Raw genomic sequence first — 19,072 nt, forward strand, 5'->3', positions numbered from 1 at the left:
GGTTATTCCAATCACCAAAACCACTTTTGTTTTTAGAAGAGGTCATGATGGTAGCAATCTGTGTCTGCAGTGTTTCTGCATGGAAGTCACTACACGTGACTTAGGCAGCCCAGAATTCTGGGCGCTGGCAGCAGACTGAATGAGCTTCTACCATTGCAAGCATCACACCTGCAAGGGTGAGCTTCTAAATCCTCTCCCTCTATTCGTGCAGCCTTCCCTGCATCCCTTTACCTTTTGTTGTGTGTCTATTTAAATTGGTACATGCATACACTCTGAGCTGGGGAGAACGGTATAATCAAATGTAACTCCAAAAAAAACATTTGAATAAACCACGAGAGGGCAATGGTGATGTCAAATGGGGCATGGAATGCGACTGGTGTTAAAACCACCATCTAGCCCCCCTGGGAGCCCTCATGCCTCCATAAATATAGCAAAATCTTACTGTATTCAAGCCTGAAGATGTAACTCTGCATGCTGTTTGCCTCAGAAAAACAAGCAGTCTGCTGACATCATCAGAAGTGGTAGTCTGATCCAATCACAATGCTTCCCATAGGATTGGCTGAGACTGACAAAGAGGCAGATCAGGGGAAGAGCCAGCACGATTCAAACACAGCCGTGGCCTATCAGCATCTCCTCATAGAAATGAATTGAATCAATGAATCTCTATGAGGAAAGTTCAGTGTCTGCATGCAGAGGGAGGAGATACTGAATGTTTGTATGCATTTTAGGCAGCCATGACCCAGCAAGGATCTCTAACAGCCATCTGAGGAGTGGCCAGTGAAGTTATCACTAGGCTGTAATGTAAACCCTGCATTTTCTCTGAAAAGACAGTGTTTACAGCAAAAGGCCTGAAGGTAATGATTCTAGAACAAACTTAATAAGTTGTAGTTGTTCTGGTAACAGTATAGTGTCCCTTTAACCCAATGCTGGATTTCAGGTGTTTATTAAGGATTTTTTTAAATTAAATTTAGTGGGGAAAATTATAAAATACAAACAGGGTTTGTATGAAAAGGGTTGGAGTAAATCTTTCATTTTTATATATGGCGAGGTGGGAACATTTATTCAGAGTATTTCTTTTAGTACATATCTTATAAAGTATATAAAGTTTTCTGTTTAAGGGATGGGGGTGCTTTTATCCATGGAGAGAGGGGGAGGAGAGAGAGTGGATAAATGTGTTGGTTAAATAAAAAAAAATATATATATATTAAAAAAATCCCCCCTCACACAAAAAAACACATTAACTACAATCACAAAAGTAGTAAGTATATTCTAAAAATGCACAAGAAGCTGACTGTGCAAATATTTCTTCTGTGCCAGCTTATTCTACATTTGATATAAGCAACTGTGGATTTCAGGTAAATGTCTTCAGAAAGCACAAAAACTTTACAAGCAAAGAAAAAAACTAAAAGGAGCGATCTGATCTGGGGAAAACCAAAATCTATGAAGTAATTTTAATTTAAAATAAATTACTACCTTAGCAATGTATGTCTAGTAAAATATTTGCTGAATGAACATTGAGCTCAGACTATGAACAGTTTTTGACAACAAATCGGTTATGAAATACTTTAGCCTATAATATGCAAATGATTGAGGGGAAAAACAGAAACAAAGCCAACCTTTGCTCTGCTTTTACATCAGTAGAATCACAATGAATGCATGAGTAAATGATAAATAAGTATTTTAAGCAAAGAGTGTAGGACCTAGGGTGTCAATAGTGTTGGACGTGTAATTAAACCAGGCCCTTAAGTAAGGCTTAGAAGCTGTGCACACTTCCAATTTCATGAATAACTCGTGGTCTGTTGGAAGAGCTAGAGTTCTGTGCCCAAAAGCAAATAATTGGATCTCACTTCAGTGCTTAACAATGACTTCTTATCTGGGTTCCAATAGACACCTTCTACGACATCAATACAGCCTTCATAGAGATGGAAGCTCCTGCTTAGAAACTTCCATTGGCTCCCTTGGGCTAAGCCATGCAGTGCAGGGCTAGCTCATTGGCTGAAAAAAATCAACTGATAGCTCTCAGCAAATTAGCTAAGCTCTGCACTGCCAAGTTTAGCTCAGACAGAGTGTGTCTGATACTCTGAAAGATGTAGTGGAGGGAGTGTGGCTCATTGGACCCCAGGTCAAGAAGTGAAACCATTCTAAAATTTGACTACTTACATTGGTAAAGTCCCAGGGCACCATGGCCACTACAGCACAGTATAGTGGTTATGGTGCTTGGAGTGTACCTTGAATTGATAGACATGCAGAGGGCTCCTCAATCTGGAGTTGTGTTGCTTTCAGTGATAAAGCAAGATGGAACCCAATTCTTTATTAACATTTTAGAGGGAGAACAGTTCCACTTTCTAATTTCTCCACACTTATAATTATGCTTAGATTGAGTAAGTCATTAATGTCCATCTTTGAACCAAAGCTGGCACCATACTGATGAGCCACGAAGGAAGAAATTGTGCAGCCTATAGCTTGGTATTGGTTTAATTAGATTCAGATCTCATAGTGGCATACATATGTTAATAATTACTGCAAGAGGGGCCTACAGAAATACTGGTTTAACATCTAGAAAAAATATTTGCTGTCTGTGTTTATTTGCATATTTTGAGTTGTGAAAAAATTACAGGGTTAAAGTCCACCTCTACAAGCATTTCAGCTGCATTGGCAAGTGACACGGTGGAAGCCCATAGAAGAGCATTAAATACAATGCATGCACATTACGTCTCCAATGCTCCTGTATGCGGCACATGGGGTGGAGAATTAGTCAGCGCCCAAGGAGGCGTAGCGCTGGAAAAAGGGAAGTAAAACATTTGTTATTGTAAATGAGAGAGTGGGGCACAAGCTATATCTAACAAGGGATACGGCCCTATAGCATTTAAAATATAGGTTTGTATTCCTAATGCCAACGCGTTCCTTTAAGTGTAAGATGCAGATCGTGCCAATGGTTGAATAGGTTATAGACTAGGACTTCTCTAAAACGGAAAGAGACAAGAGAAGAAACTTGCAACTCAGTCACAGCTTACCACTGTCTGTGTTCTTTTGAACAAAAATAAATCACAACATTATTTAGGTTTATACAAGGGACTGGTCATTTTCATTTTATAAATGGATAACCCTACAAACCATTTATTGCACGTTCATCCACTGCCTATATTCACTGTCTGCCCTTTATGACATATGGTATACACCCCTACTATACACAGATTTTCATATCCATTCCCAATTTCATAGGAAATAGATAGTACGTCTATCTACAACATCCTTAAATTAACCACAGTTTTTGTAGATGAAAGAGATAAGATCACATTGGATACGTTTTTGTAACCAACAACAGATAATATTTCTATCAGAGTAAATTGAAAATGAACTGTAAATGCCTTGGTGGCATAACTGGTATACCCTTTAATGCTAAATATAAATAATTATTTAGCATCTAAAAATGTGTTAATATCATTTATAAATTTTTATTGAGTTTTTCAAATATGTTAATATATCCAATGACACATATGTGGATATAAATGTTGTAAAGAATCCAAAAAAACATGTCACCAAATATATAGGTTACTCAATGTCACGCAGTGAGCAAAATCCAGCGAAAGTTAATATTTAATATTTAGCCTTTTATTATAGGGGTATATCAGATTGGATTAGCCTACAGAGGCATTTTGGATTTTATCATACTCATTGTAAAATAGTTCAAGCTAAAGAAGCTGTAAGACTGCGGTGCACAGCCCTCTTTAAAGCAGTCTTTAGATTTTTATATAATTTGGTAAAATGTGAACACGTGTAAAAACTCACTGCAGAGAGTGTTAACACTAATTCAACAGAGGCATTACATTGTTTTCAAAATAGGAGTACAGACTCTGATCCATTGCATACTCTGTATATACATATACACATTCTAACAGTACTGCTTTTAAACAGTTTGCAGGTAAGTTACTAACCAATAAAGGTACAAGTTGAGAAGAAACCCATTTTAAAGACGGGTGAACAGTTTTTTTTTTAGCAAACAAATAAATTAAGGATCCTGGCAATGTATCTTGCGGTGTATGCATGTATCCCTACATTGATAAATACAAATAATCTAGACTGAGAAATACACACACATTTCATTTGTAGCTCATCAGCAGCTTGAGAAAACTGTATTTTGCCCGTCCCTGATTGAAGCATCTTTCAATTTAAAGGCATCAGACAAAATTTTTACGCAACCACCACTCTGACAAAATGAAAGAAAAGGATTTACACATCTGGCTTTTTTTTCTCTCAATAAATAAAATGAAGTATTATCATATATCACTATGTTACACACAGCCATAATCTTGAGATATAAAACTCATTTTTATTAAAATATATTGCCTGTGTGTCATATTACAAATGCCCCTAAGTTCTTATGGTATTCAGTATATACCAGTGTGTCTGATAAATTATTTTGCTCCAAAATTTTGGTGCATCTTATATTCTAAACGCTCTGTGATTTTATTTATATAGATACACACACATACAAACACACACACACCGATATATATATACACACACACACGCACATATATGTATAAACATCACACACGCATCTTTCTAAGATTGGAATCTGCTTTTTTATAAATAAGGAGAGAATTAGACATGCAAGGTCACTGGCAATGAATAATTGTAAATGATGTGTGCTAGCGTGACCTGACCTTTTCATTTGAATTAAGATCCTAATTTCTGCACATACAAAGTACCAAAATGGATTAAAAAAATAAATTTTGACTCATGCAGAAAACTCTCTGTCCTAATCGGATGAAGACCTCTTTTTCTTGTAGTTGGTAACACCAACTTGTCTACATAAAATATGGCACATAGCATTGGCAGTTACAGCAGTAAGACTGTGTGACCTAAAACAAGTCACCGGAAGGCAAGCTGAAACAGCTCTCATGATCCCTTGCCAATCTATTTTCCAAAGGTCATGTATTTAACTGCCACAGATCATGGGAAATTGCATCTTATGGAACACTGGAGCTTTCCTAGCCAGAATCTAAGCAAACATCTTCCTAGTCCAAGGAGACAGTCAATCTCTAGACTAAAATGGATCTCTGGCGGAACAGATTAAAATAGGTTTCACAAACCCCGAAAGAATCAAGTTAATTTTCCCCCACACAGACAGTCCTACTAAAGCAGCGAGAAATAAACAGAATAGAAAACAGATAATTTACCATTTATCTACCAATCTACGAGAAGAGGTTTAGATACCCAAACATAAAGCATGTATACAGCACAATAACAGAAGTAAAGCCAAGTGATCTTGCACATAGCTCTGATATTAATTGCTTTAAACACATAGCTCTGATATTAATTGGGTAGCTGGGTTGATGTGCACAGAATGCTGAACAGAAAGTATTTCATACTTTGTATTAATGCAGGAAATAATATGTAAGGCAAACTAACAACTGATTTACAGTAATCTAGCAATATAGTAGAAATGCCAAAGCGTTATAGCAGGAGTTGGAAAAACTGCAATTCAGAATGGTTTACACCTCTGAAGGAACTTTGATGTATTTTAACATTTGGGGGGACGAAACACAGGAGCAGTAGATGACCTAGCATTTTCTATGATCACCGATTTAAAAAGGGATCTGTCACTTCGTCATGGAGTAAAACAATGAAAATTACCTATAACTTGTGTTAACCTTTTCATCTGATGCTCCGGTTTTAAATTTACATTAAAGGCTGAACAGATAAAATATCACAATCTAGTCCAGGCACAGCCAGGGCAAATGCAAACGGAGAGGAAAGACAGAAATCTGGTTTAATTTCTCCCCTTCTCTATACGCTTTCTCTATGCCAATTGCTAGATGCACAGGACAGAGTTTGTATGCATGTACAAAAGATGACGGAGCTAAGATGGAACTCACCCAGTTGCAGGATAAAGAATTGTGAATTTCTACATTAAAATTTCCGCACCTCACAATATATGTTAAATATAGAGGTTAAGTTAAAATAAAAAATCTGGCAAGTGACGGTACCCTTTTTATTTGAATGGCAGAAGAGGGTTATTTATGTTCGGCATGGCCAGAGATATTCTAACGCCTGCAAACAGATGATGCATACATATAACCCCTCACTATCACTTTGAATAGTGCTGTAGAACATGTTAATTATAACCCAGCCTTCTTTTATTATGTACACACTGACAGTATCTACAGGCGTCTCATAACGTACAAGGTGTTCCTTTTCCTAATCAAATAATTGCATTAGGTGGGAGTGTGTATTGCAATTACAAGCCTTTTTTGGAAACTAAACAGAGAAGTAGTCTGCTTTGTTGATGTTAAGCTACTCTGCAAAGAGAGAGAGTGTCAGAGTGGGAACCATGACAAGCAACAAATGTAGCATATTTGCAATGTATACAATATGCCAGTGTTTACTGTATCTACTATAACAGGTGGAACTTTTCTGTTTTATCTTTTTTTTTTTTTTTTTCTTTGGCACCATAAACAGAATTGCTCTCTCCTGTGGCATTAATGCCTTTATATGAATCTGGCGCGTGATACAAAACTAAAATATTGAGCAAAGGGGGGCATTTAATGGCAAACACTAATGGTTACCTTGTAATGTGCAGAATTAGAATCAGGCCAAAGAATGCCTACACGTGAAGATGAAAAAACAAACAAAAAAACAAAACTAAACCCCAAAACATCTGCAGGTCAATTATTTTCAGTATCAACGTTCTGACTATCCTTAGCACTGCCTTAAAATTACACCTTGCCCTATGTTATCCAATTAAGTACATCGGAGTCTTAAAACTCAGCCTCACAAATGTTTTGGAAGGCTTTCAATAACTGATAGAGACGAGTAAAATAATACTGCACAAAGCTAGCTAGCTTCAAGCATACGCCATGGAAGTTAGGACTACTATTGGATTCAGCCATCTTATGCTTACACATCTTTTACAGTGAACCAAAGCTACAATTTTGGGAATAAGGTGCTGGGCTATACTTGCTGCCATGGGAAGTAACAGGCCAGCTAGTACCTAATGCTGTCTTTGCACTGCCCTCTAGTGTAGGAGGTATATATCCCTCATCCAAACCAGAGATTTCTTCATCAACAGGTTGGATTTGATTTTGGCAAATGAGACAAAAATTCTGACAGCTTCACAGTGGGACAAAAATGAACCAGAAGATAAAAAGACGCAAGTCCAGCAGTCTTCTCAATCCTCTGTTTCTGCTTCAGTCATTCCAAGGAAAATGAGGCAGTTGAGGGAAGAGATCAAAAGGCAGAGACTGCTGAAGTCTGTTTTCAGTATATGGTTCCCATGCAACTCTCTCAGGATGCAAGGGGACCTCAGAGAGTCTGTCGAAAGCACTTCCTTGTGAGAACGTAAAATGAAAAAACAATAGTTAAAATGCACTTTCCTGAAACCCGTCAAGAGTCCTATGTATGTAGTATTCAGAATCCAGAGTCCGAAGGTGTAGAAAGTGAATGCGGATTTCTTTTTTGTAATGGGCACATGTGAACTGGGAGGTAACAATTCAGTAGCAGAGATGTAGATGTTCTTGCAAAGCTCTGCCGGTGCTGCTTGGCTCCCGTGGATCTCACTTCTACCAAACCGCTGGAGACAGGTCACATAACCCACAAGAGAAAACATACAGCGCATATAAATGTACTCCCTGCTGTGGCTCGTACTTCTGGCTCTTTGGTCAGTTTTTTTTTTTTTTTTTTTTTTTAGAGAAGCTTAAAGTATGTTGCTGTTTTTTTAATGCAAGTCTGTTTTTTTTCAAATCATTCTCTTGCTTTGTTTAACCCAATAAAATAAAGAAAAAAAAATTAAAAACAAAAAAAAATCTAGAAACATCTCATTCACAATAAATAACTTGCAAGTACCGCCTGTGAGCATTTTCATAAGTGCCAGGGTGAAAGCTGCTTCTTCTGCTTACGTAGTATGGTTGAGCCTGACTCCTGGGCTGGCCAGAGCTCTGTACCAGGGCAGCATAGTCACGGGGCACAGCACCACACAAACACGCTGCTGCCAAGCTCTGCATCTCAGGTGCGGGGCTTTGGCACTGCCCTTCCCCCATGCACCTGCACTGCTGCTGGGGATTTAGATAACTTCCTTATCGTTCTTGGTACTCTGAATGGGGTCCGGATGAGTCTTCTGGTCCTCCATCCCCAGGAATCAGAGATTCCTGCTAACTGGTGGCTGGCCCGTCATTGAGGAAGTAGGTGGTCATTTCCCCTTTGCCTTTGACCTTAACAACCCCTCGGCACTCCATTTGGTAACCTTTGGCTGCCAGCACCTGGTGCAGATCAGTAGTAACCTATGGAAAGTGGAGAAGCAAAGCTCATCAAATGTACAAAATGTGCACGTAGGTGCAAACAACAGCTTTTATACAGCTTTACCCCAGAATGTAAAATCCCTCCTATGCTATCTGAATAAATTACTTATAAGGTTCCAATATAAGGAAAGGGATTAATCCGATGTAATATTAACATGAATCTTAAGAAGAGTAACTAAATCAACATTTCTCAGCACATTGTGAATTTCAGTCATGACTGTCATGGAATTTACAGCACCAACATGCATCTCGGAAATATAGTTTAATGAAAAACAGTTTTCAAGACATTCAACAATCCCTGGCTGGCTGAACACCACGAACTTCAGATGTCCAATTGTAATACTTCGGCAAACTTGCAAGATATATCCTGATATTCTAAAATATGCCTCTGATAATATCCACAGTTTAATTTCTTTCAGATCAGTTTGTTTTATCATAACAATCAGTAATATCAAACAGCAACCTGATTAAAACCAATGAAATGCAAGTAAAGGTGGTCATCTGCATATATGAAATCTGTGCCACACAAAATGAACATTGCATCTTCTAACCAGGAGAGGGCAGAGTCACTCCTGTAGAAAAATACACACCTGAATGCGGTCTGGTACCCCAGTGCTATCCATTCGACTAGCTACATTCACAGTGTTTCCCCAAATGTCGTATTGGGGTTTACGAGCTCCAATTACTCCAGCAACCACAGGCCCGATGTTGAGCCCTAATGAAAGAAGAGACATGCAAAACATGAGCTAAACATAAGGTAACAAAGTCAGATGGCAAAACCATGTGATTGGTCATATTTTTTAAAGTAATTTTGAAAAGCAAGATTTATGTTTGCTTTTAACTAACAGAGATAAACCTTATTGTTATGCAAAGTATTCTGATTTGCAATGAGTATTTGTACTACATTATATCGTTTCTCTGAAACAATATACAGAATGTAGCATTAATTATGTGAACATTTCACACACTTCTACAGTTGATGAATGTTGCCCAAGGACTCCAAAGCCAAGAAATTCCCAGAGTCCCTTCCCTTTAAATTCAGACATTATTCAATGTCTTTCCATTGTATTAAAACATCCATATGTACACCAATATTCCATAATAATAAAGTCTCTTTTAGAAATTTTATATTTCCCTCTAAAATATGGTGAGTCATCGACTCACTTTCAAAATAAGACAATGAGTTGAAAACGTCCATCAATCTTATATTTATCTTGCACTTGCAAGTGCACATCACTAACAAGCCACTTCTAATAGTGTACCTAATGACAGCAATGGAATAGTTGTGTGCTCTGCCCTATAGTCCCCATAGCTTCAAATAAGTCTAGCAAGAATAGTGCTAAACCTATTTCCCTAACCTTAGCAAAATGCATTACAAATTGCACCTGTATGGTTAGTGCCGAGATTCGGCCAGAGTAAAATAGCTGCTACTGGAACTGCAACTCCAGGCTCAACAGCTCCTGCTCTAAAATGTTGTGCAGAGGGAATGGAGAATGCAGAAGATCAAAACTTTTGTAGACTGGCTAGTTATAACATAATTAACTTAAAGCTTCCGTTGTGCACTGTGCAAATGCTCTTGCAGCTTTGCTCTCTAAAACAGTCTAACATCCTCCCATGATCATGCTGTGTGGCATATCCCCCTTCTGCTACACTCACTACATCCACCTCTTTCTCTGTCCCAGGCTGCATACCAAAAGTAAGCTTCTGCATGCTAGTGAAAATGTAAGGAGAGGAGTGAACAAGTGAGTCCTGAGGTGAGTTAATGATCCGTGTGAGAGAGAGAGAGAGGGGAGATGAAAGCTGTGGATAATCGTCAACACCAGGTTAAACAGGTTCTTAATCCAGCACTGGCTTTAATTATACTGTGCTCTAGTAAGTGCAGTTCCATTAAAATACTGCTGAAATGACTGTTGACACTTTGAGCATCCCTTTGTAAAGGAGCCTTTTTAATAGATTCCTTGTTCGTAAACCAACAAAGCCTAGCGCTCACCGATCTTCATCTGGAAGTTATTGAAAGAGTGTTCATTTATGTATTTCATCTGTTCCATGAGCTTCATTGCGTAGTCAGCAAGTGCAGTAATGTGTGACTTTCCTTCCTTGTCATAGGTGGTATCATTAAGTCCAGAGGCCGCCATGTATGTACTACCAATGGTCTTAATCTTTTCCAGCTGACGAAACCGGTCTTCACTGATAATCTGTGGAAAAGAAGAGAACATATAGTTAGGGTTATATAGTAAGAGAAATATACAAATAGAGAATGCTCCTACAGCTTACTCCACATTATGTTTCTCAAGAACTGTTCTTAAAGGACCACAGAAAGTGGTGTATTTTGAATTTGTGCTGCCCTAAGCATGGCGGAACTCGGGCACCCTCTGGTTTAAATTTCCCCCACCCCTTCCTGTCAAGGCCACACCTCTTCCTGTTAAAGACTAAAACACGCTTTGACTGACATACACACAGACACACCCACTCACTGACCGGCACACACTCTCAGATACACTGACAAACACACATACTCACTGATTTGACACAATCTGACAGACACACACATGCACTGACAGACACACATTGATAGACAGACACACACATTGACAGACACACACACACAGGCACAGGCACACACTGATAGACAAACACACATCACTGACAGACACACACATTGACAGACGTACACCCATTCACTGACAGACACACACATTGACAGACGTACACACACATACTCACTCAGAGAAACACACATTCACTGACAGACACACAAACACACACACACACAAACTGACAGACATACACACACACACATTCATTGACAGACAAACTCACTGACAGATACACTCACTCAGACACACTGACAGATATAACACATTCACCGACAGACAGACACATTTCCCCCCAATATTTACAAATAATGATTTACTTTTATTTTAGTTCAAATCCATCCAGCCTCCCTACCTTTGGGAGAGCTGGGTGGATTTTTACCTGGGGTCCCGTGGGGACGCTGGGAAGGCAGGCGTGCAGAATGGAGAAGGGGCAGGCAAAGGGGGGGGGGGTGAGGCAACGGTGCACAAAATAGGCAGTGAGGGAGCTCTGATTTACCTGCTCAGCTCCCTCGCGCGCCGCTTAGTGATGTCGGGCACCGGTGTGACATCATATTCCGACTGTAACACAAACTGTCCGGGCGCCATGGGGGGCTCAAGGGTGGCCAGCCGGCCAACTCTTGGGCCACCAAAAGTAAAGGCTAACAAGGTATTTGCCAGAACACTTGGACCCCCTGGAAAGTGCCGCCCAAGTCAAATGCCTGGTTTGCCTTGCGCTAAGTACAGCGCTGACCACAGGTCTAGGTGCAGTGTTCCTTTAGTTTTAGCCCTGCAATCTTAAACATTACCGTTTAGCAGATACAACAATGTTTTCATTGCAGGACTCTTCCTAATGGCCACTAGAGGAGCTTCTGCTGCATCGTCCAAGTTTGACTCAGTCATGTGATGTTTGATGTCTGTGGCAGAGCTCAAATATTTGACCAAAGTATCTTTTCCAAAGTCTCTTTTTCCTTTTCCCGAGGAGTGATCCGTATTGGTCACAGTACATACATTTATAGGCAGATGGGTCATTAACTAAAACTATACAGGTTCCACCTAAGCACTTCTGCGTCAGAGATAGACTGAGAACCGCTAATCAAATTAACCCTCAAACATCAGGGTGCCAACAAAATACTCCAAAACATACATTTTCCACTAGTAATAACAAAAATATATGTATCCCGGACAGCTCAGCCCATACAGTTTAAGTAGTGCCTGTATTTTCTGCATGATGTAGAATCACCACCCAGTTAAAGGTCTGACCACCTGCTACTGGATTCTAAGCCTGTGACTGCTTCCAGAGGACCTAGCCTGCATAGATTTGTGACAGGGTGGTCAGATTTCAGGGTATTTGGTCTGGTAGTGTCTGCTAGGTTAAGGCAAGAGCCACAGCAAGGTGGTCAGGTTTTATTCTGCTTAGTTAGGATAGTCTTGTAACAATGTGCATGAAGACTTCCAATGTCAAATGCTTCTCATAAGGAACCACTGAATTCAATGCTTCTTTGTGAGAATTATTTGACTGGATTAGTGCTGCTTTCCTTTATGAGAATATTGAATATTACGGGATAACAATGAAGGAACCCGACATTGTGCTAGACAAGGAAGGGAATATTGCAGTGGTGGTGGATGTTGCAATACCCAGTGACTATAACATCATGAAGAAGGTACATGGCTATAGTAGTCCCACTCTAGGCTGTGACCCTCAAGTTGGGTGAGTGGCTTCAGCAGATTCCAGGTGGGACATTGGAGATCACTGTGCAGAAGAGTGCAGTTCTAGGAACCGTTAAGAACCCTCAGACTGCATATACGTATATATATATATATATATATATATATATAAAAATACAATATAATTCATGTTACTAATCAGTCATTATAATATTCCTTTCCATCCCACTTGAAAGGGAAAGAAATTGGGAGGTCTTTAACTGCGACCTTAGCCAATGGTTAATTTCCTCCATTGTATTGCATATGGGGGATGGGGTAGGGGCAACTTGATTTGCTGAGCACCTTCAGAGTTTAATTTTTACCTCCACCCACCACACTTTTTTAACCACTATTCATAAACGTTTTTCACTATAAATTTTCGCAGCAAAATGCTGATCCAGCTCTCAATCTATGAAAAACAAAACAAAAAACCATCTTGGAAATGGTGAGTTAAGCTCAAAAATGTTGTTCTTATCCTGCCAATAACCCAATTTCAGAGGCATTTCCCTCTACGAAGATCAGTAATAACAAGTGCAGTGGGATTTCCTAGTTCAAACTGTAGATAGTGATCAGTGACTTTCTATGGGTAAACTTAAAATGTATTGTGCAAGTGTCCATTCAACACCATGTCCACCAGGTACAAAACACTTGGGAGACATCACTGCTGCGAGATTCTGTAATTAGACCCATTAAAATAGTCAGCACCAGGCCCGAAATGTCCTTAATCCAGCAATGGCTGCAATGGCATTGTGCTCTAGTAAGTGCACACTCCATTGCAATATGGTTTAAGCAACTGTTGATACACTGAGCATGTCTTTGTAACAATGCCCCAGGGTTTGTTTCATACCTGGGTCTCCCTGGTAGGAGCAAAAATTTAAGCCTGCTCATACCAGGCTTTCCAGCCAAGGGGATTTCAATAGATTTAAAGGGCTGTGTGCAGCACTCACTTTGAGCACTGCCTACAGCTCATTTGTCAGTCAAGGGCCACTTACTGTGGCCACAGTTGACTGGTTGAACTCTCATCGAATGATACAAATAGAGAATTAAATTGGCTGGTACCTTTAATGCATGACAGTCTGCTATCAACAAGCATTAAAGCTCTGCCCTCAATGATGGCGTAGAACATCACGCTTTCTTTAAGTGCTTAACATAATGATTTCAAGATAAAGTACAGGGCTATCATCATCATCTGCTAATGGGCTGCTGCACCAAAGTTCAATGCTACATGCAGTAGAGGAAATTATATCAAAGGACAGGCCTCAAATGAACATCTTTTTTATCTACACAATTTTCCCTTAAGCCCCAAGTAAATCCTTAGATCACCTCATCAAAGTCAGCGATGATCTCGTTGAGCAAACGCAGACACTCCACTCCTTCGTTATTGGCCTCCAGTTCCACGTAGAACTCAGAGAAATTGCTGATTGAAGCGAACATAACCGCCACACACTCACAGGACTGATAATATAATTCATCATTCCTGTGTTCCCGGGCAAGAAAATGAGCAGCCACATCTTTTGGCAGGATGTTGTGGAGGAGACGCCGATTATATGCTTGAAGTTCCTCCATGTCTTCCTTCTCCCCTGTTGCCTAAATGGAAGAAAATGAAAATGTGTTTCTAAGTCACTCACAAACATGGCATGTGATGGGTGTGTGTCAGCTGGGTGGGCTCAGCTTTTGCAAACAAAAACAGGTGTATCATCCTTGTCTAAGACTGAAGTAACAGCAGTCTAAGTAACAGTGTGTGGTTAGGCAAGCAAAGTAGGAATAACAATAAAGTGACTTTAGACTGCTGCCTAGGGACTAAACAGGGGCACTGGATCATTTAATTTTTTTGGACCCAGGACTTTAAAGGATTGTACATCAGTGCAATTCCCTTTAACTCTCATTATTTGGCTTTTGGCAATCCTTTTTAGCCAATGTTAGTAGTGGCAACTTCCCCTATGCAAATAGCGGTTTCCAAAAGGAGAAGTTTACTATTACTAATCGTGGCTTAAAGGGATTGTCAAAAGCCAAATAATAGGTTAGGAGTTAGGAGTAATCTACAAGACTTTAAAGTTCAAGGGAAGCACATAAAAGGTAAATTAGTAAAAGGATAAAATTAGAATTCACTTCAAAAACCTTGGAAGAAATAAAGTTAATGGAAAGCATTGTGATTGGCTTCTGATCAACTCTTCTGATGATGTCAGCCAAGCAGGCAGATCAGGGGCAGAGCAAGCAGCAGCAGACTGGAATAAAAGTGATTTATTTTTTTACTATATTTAGGGTAATAAGGGGGGGGGGGCTAGATGGTGTTTTTAACACTATATGGTCAGAAATACATGTTTGTGCATCTTTACCTATAGTGTTCCTATAATGCTTATTTGCGATTTTGTGTGGGCGAGATCGAAACGCAATTTATATAAAAAATATTTGTGATAATAAATCGAATTAGAATGATGTTTAATCGGGATAGGAATATAGTCTCTTTTCTCTTTGTTAACAGTTTATATATGAATGGATTTGGTGGGATATATTTATATGAATGGCACGCTAATATTGAAGTGGATATCAACAAGACGATCTGACTGAAGGAATGCAGGGACCTCATTCATTTGAGGAGAGGTTTGCTTATACCAACCAGAAGGAAGGGGGAATACATGCCAACGGAAACACAAATAAACAAGAGGGGCTAGTCCTATTTAAATGAGGACTCCAGTGGGAGGGTTCAGGAACTGTTTTATTACCTTGCATATTTTTATGTTATTTATGGTCCCTCAAAAAGTCTATGTCGGAAGAAACACATTGGATCGAAAGTTTTCATTTGTGTTTTAATTGGTGCGTCGTGATGCTACCATACTAATAAATATATAATCCTGGATTAAATTCATCTGAACTGCTAGAGCCATTTATAACTTGAGCTACTCATTATGTGGGTCCTATGGCCCCCCCATAACATCAGGGGAAGAACCCTAGTGCTCTTTTTCTCCCTCCCTATTTTGACTGCCTCCAAAACAAGATTGTATAGGTAGTTTAACAGCATTATGCTATTTTATATATTCTTTTTCTTAGGTGCTCTAATTGCTTGAAATAACAGAGCCGAGTTGTCCGCTTAACAGTCAGGGGGTGTGACAAAGTTAATTTGTAAATTAACACATTTCCATTAAAATCTACACTTTAATTTATTTTTTTATTTTACAAAGAGAGAGCTTTAGGTGTGTGGAGTGCATCTTCAGGTAAAACAGGTATGCTAATGCTATGCTTCACATATCCATTTAATAGACTCAAAATATTACTTTTAAACTATAGAAATAAGGTTGCACCCCAAGTCTTGTTTTTTATCCCAACAATCAATGTATAGAAATTGCAATATCACTCAGAAAAGATTGAAATGGACACCAGTCCAAGATAAAAATTCAATTCCATAATAAAACAACAGCAAATATAAAGGTGTAGAACAGGTTATTATAAATACTTTATTCTGCTTTGTCTTTAATAGTTTTAATACCTGTAGTTTCCACAGAAAGTCCAGTCGGGCTGTTGACTCCACTTGCTGGGCATGAAGATATAGAGCCAGTACAAACACTGTCAGGATGACTGGCGTCAAATATTTCAGAGCAATCTTGCTGACAACCTCGATGCTGGACAACAAGAGAAACAATTTTTAGTTCGTAAGGAACACTGGTCACATTGGCTATCCATCATCCTGGTTACATATACTCCTCCGTTAACATATTGTGCCAACCAAAGAATGCACGTATGCTGCCTAGATACAAAGCGCACACATCCAAAAACCATCAGGCTTCTCATTTATCCACATTAATTATTTGCCAAAAAATATATTCATATTCTTTAAAACTGCTCTTTTTAAAATGTATTTATTTGACTAGAAGTGCCGTTACTATTAAACAGCTGGTAAATGGAGTCCTAATGAGAATTACTAAGCCTGGTTTTTCACAATCTATCCTTTACTAAGCATTTTTTTAAACTAGAAAATATAAACACTCTTTAAAAGCCATTATAGGTTAACACTACAAAAACTCAATCAGTACTAGCATAATACAATGTAGCTAACTATTACTGGGGTTATTACAGTAGTGTCCAAAAGGTAGATTCCCAGATGTTGTAGAACTACAACACCCATGATGCTTTGCGTGCCTTGGAATGATTTTAGAATAGCAAAGCATCATCGAACCTGTACATCTTGGCACCCATGTTGTACTATATCCCACTACCAAAAACAAACTGAAAGGAACCCAAATGGAGTATGCCAAGGCAGTTGTAGAGCCTGAGCCAATTTGAAAGAGATAAGCAATTATAAACAACCAATAGACATTATGTTATGAGCTAAAACAAAAATCATTTAAAACCTTCATATTGCTGCTGGACACCTTGTGTGGGAATTACTCACCATTCCTCGCCTTCCTGAGTCTGATTAGAAGAGCTGAATAGAAAGAAAACAAGAACACAACGGTGAGGATATTGCAGATATTGTATGTGATTCATGATTACCGTCCTACTTCTTCCTTTAAGAGCATTGGTCCTGCTATCTATGGCCACATGCACAGAGTGACAATGAGCGACATGATCGTCTCCAGCCTGGTGCATTAGAACACATAGAATGCCCACTTTCCATGATGGAGGGCGAGGGAAGTCCTGGAGAATGGGCTAAAGGGGAGGACATGCCTTTAGCAAGGGATTGCAGATACTTTTACCCTTTTTTATTTTAAGGTTGGGGGTTTATGCTAGTGAGGGTTACTAGAACCAAAAAACCTTTTTAGTTGATCTTATTTCACCAACATGATGTATGCGCTTTTAACAGATGCCTCATATGCAAAGAATTAACATTAGTCAGCCCAGAATGATGAGATGATACTATCATAGAGGTGGAGTTACACCTCCGGAAGCAAAACCTCTGTATGAAAAGTGTTTCTTACTAAAACACTGCACATACAGACTCCAAGAACAATGATAACTTTAAATCACTGAAGTGAGTATGGGGCTTGGAGTAACCCATATAAGCAAATTAATTTTAAAAATAGCACTTACTGGTTGCTTATTGTCGTTTATTGTCTATAATTATCCTTCTTAATTACCAATATCCCTATCTCACTAATATAGTATGTAACTTACAACTTTACAGCCCATGCCCTAATGTTGTCCATATCCTTATGTAGAGTAGCAAGATCCTGTTTACACTACATTTCCCTATTTAGCTGTATATATATATGCAAATATTGCCATCGGACTGTGCATACCAATTCCGAGATCATTAAAGGGACACTATAGTCCCTAGAACAACTACAGCTTATTGTAGTTGTTCTGGTGTCTATACCATGTCCCTGCAGGCTTTTTAATGTAAACACGGACTTTTCAGAGAAAATGCACTGTCACCTTCTTGCCGGAGATCATCAGAATTGACAATCTCAGCCTATCCAATGTTTTCCTATGGCTGAGATCATCATCCAGTCCCCCCTAAGATCAGACATCCATCTAAAAAAAACCCACAAGAAGGTGCCTGTAGCGTTGATTGTAGAAATGTATAAAACATTACGAGGTTAGTCAGCTTAGGAGAGTGGCCCTATCTGAAATGTGTCTCCTGCACAAAAATTACATGAGTCCTTTGTCTCCTACACGGTTGGAGGACAGGAGATCTCATTTCCGGTACGTTACGTTCTTAATAGAGAGAAAGGTAATTGTAGCCCTCTTAAAGGGGTTAACCAAAGTCATGTCCAAAATTTTTCAGTTTGGTGTCTCTTTTTTTCCTTTTTTGGGGTTGTTCCCTTAAAAATAGTTTCCTTGTGTTCGTATGTGGCAGGGCAAAGGTTCACCCGCAAGTCAGTACAGGGGTAGAACTCCCAAGTCTTATTAGTCGGCAGAAAGGAAGATTGCCTGTGTGTGAACTCTGAGTGAGCCAGTATCTATTCGGAATTACGGGAGAGAGACCTCAATAATAAAAATAGGAAAGTCAGTAATCCTAAACCTTATACTAAAGTATATACAAAGTCCAACTGTAGTCATGAGGAGGCAAAGGCATCAGATGTAAATTGGCTCCATGTCCAAACAAGTTGGCTCACAGGAGACACACCCTTACCGAAATTGATCCCCAACCCTCAAGGGTCTTGCTGTCAAGCCTACCCTCTGTTAAATGCAATGGTGGCAGCGCCAGGAGAGGCCCGGAGGAAGAGGGAACAAATAAACTCTAGCACATGGTTCTCCCTGAACATGGCCTTTCGTGAAGCATAATATGATTACAGAGCATTGAACAGAAAATGAGTAAAAGCAAAATATCTGTAGCAACATTATAAATTAAAGAACAGAAGTGGAGGTCTGGCAGTTCCCTCAGGCGGATGTTTTGGCGGCGACCCCTAATGTTTAGAGCGCCCTGCTGGAGTAGGGTCATTTGAAACTCTAGGGCAGAGGTAGGAAACCTTCAGCACTCCAGATGTCTTGGACTACATCTACCATGATGCTTTGACAGTATTATGGCTGTAAAAGCATTATGGGAAATGTAGT

General features: G+C 39.3%; 1 protein-coding gene across 1 annotated transcript in view; it reads right to left on the reverse strand.

Annotated features, from left to right (window-relative positions):
- Positions 1-5,358: 5,358 nt before the first annotated feature.
- The window catches only part of ADCY6 (adenylate cyclase 6), a 175,084-nt gene continuing 161,370 nt past the window's right edge, over positions 5,359-19,072 (reverse strand). The window contains exons 18-23 of the mRNA XM_063426056.1: positions 16,968-17,000; positions 16,065-16,197; positions 13,904-14,167; positions 10,291-10,495; positions 8,891-9,015; positions 5,359-8,282 (exon numbers count right to left, since the gene is read on the reverse strand). Coding sequence (XP_063282126.1) covers positions 8,154-8,282; positions 8,891-9,015; positions 10,291-10,495; positions 13,904-14,167; positions 16,065-16,197; positions 16,968-17,000 — 889 coding nt within the window. The 3' untranslated portion in view covers positions 5,359-8,153. The remainder of the gene's footprint in view (positions 8,283-8,890; positions 9,016-10,290; positions 10,496-13,903; positions 14,168-16,064; positions 16,198-16,967; positions 17,001-19,072) is intronic.

Source organism: Pelobates fuscus, chromosome 1, assembly GCF_036172605.1.
Source record: "Pelobates fuscus isolate aPelFus1 chromosome 1, aPelFus1.pri, whole genome shotgun sequence".
Lineage (NCBI taxonomy): Eukaryota > Metazoa > Chordata > Amphibia > Anura > Pelobatidae > Pelobates > Pelobates fuscus.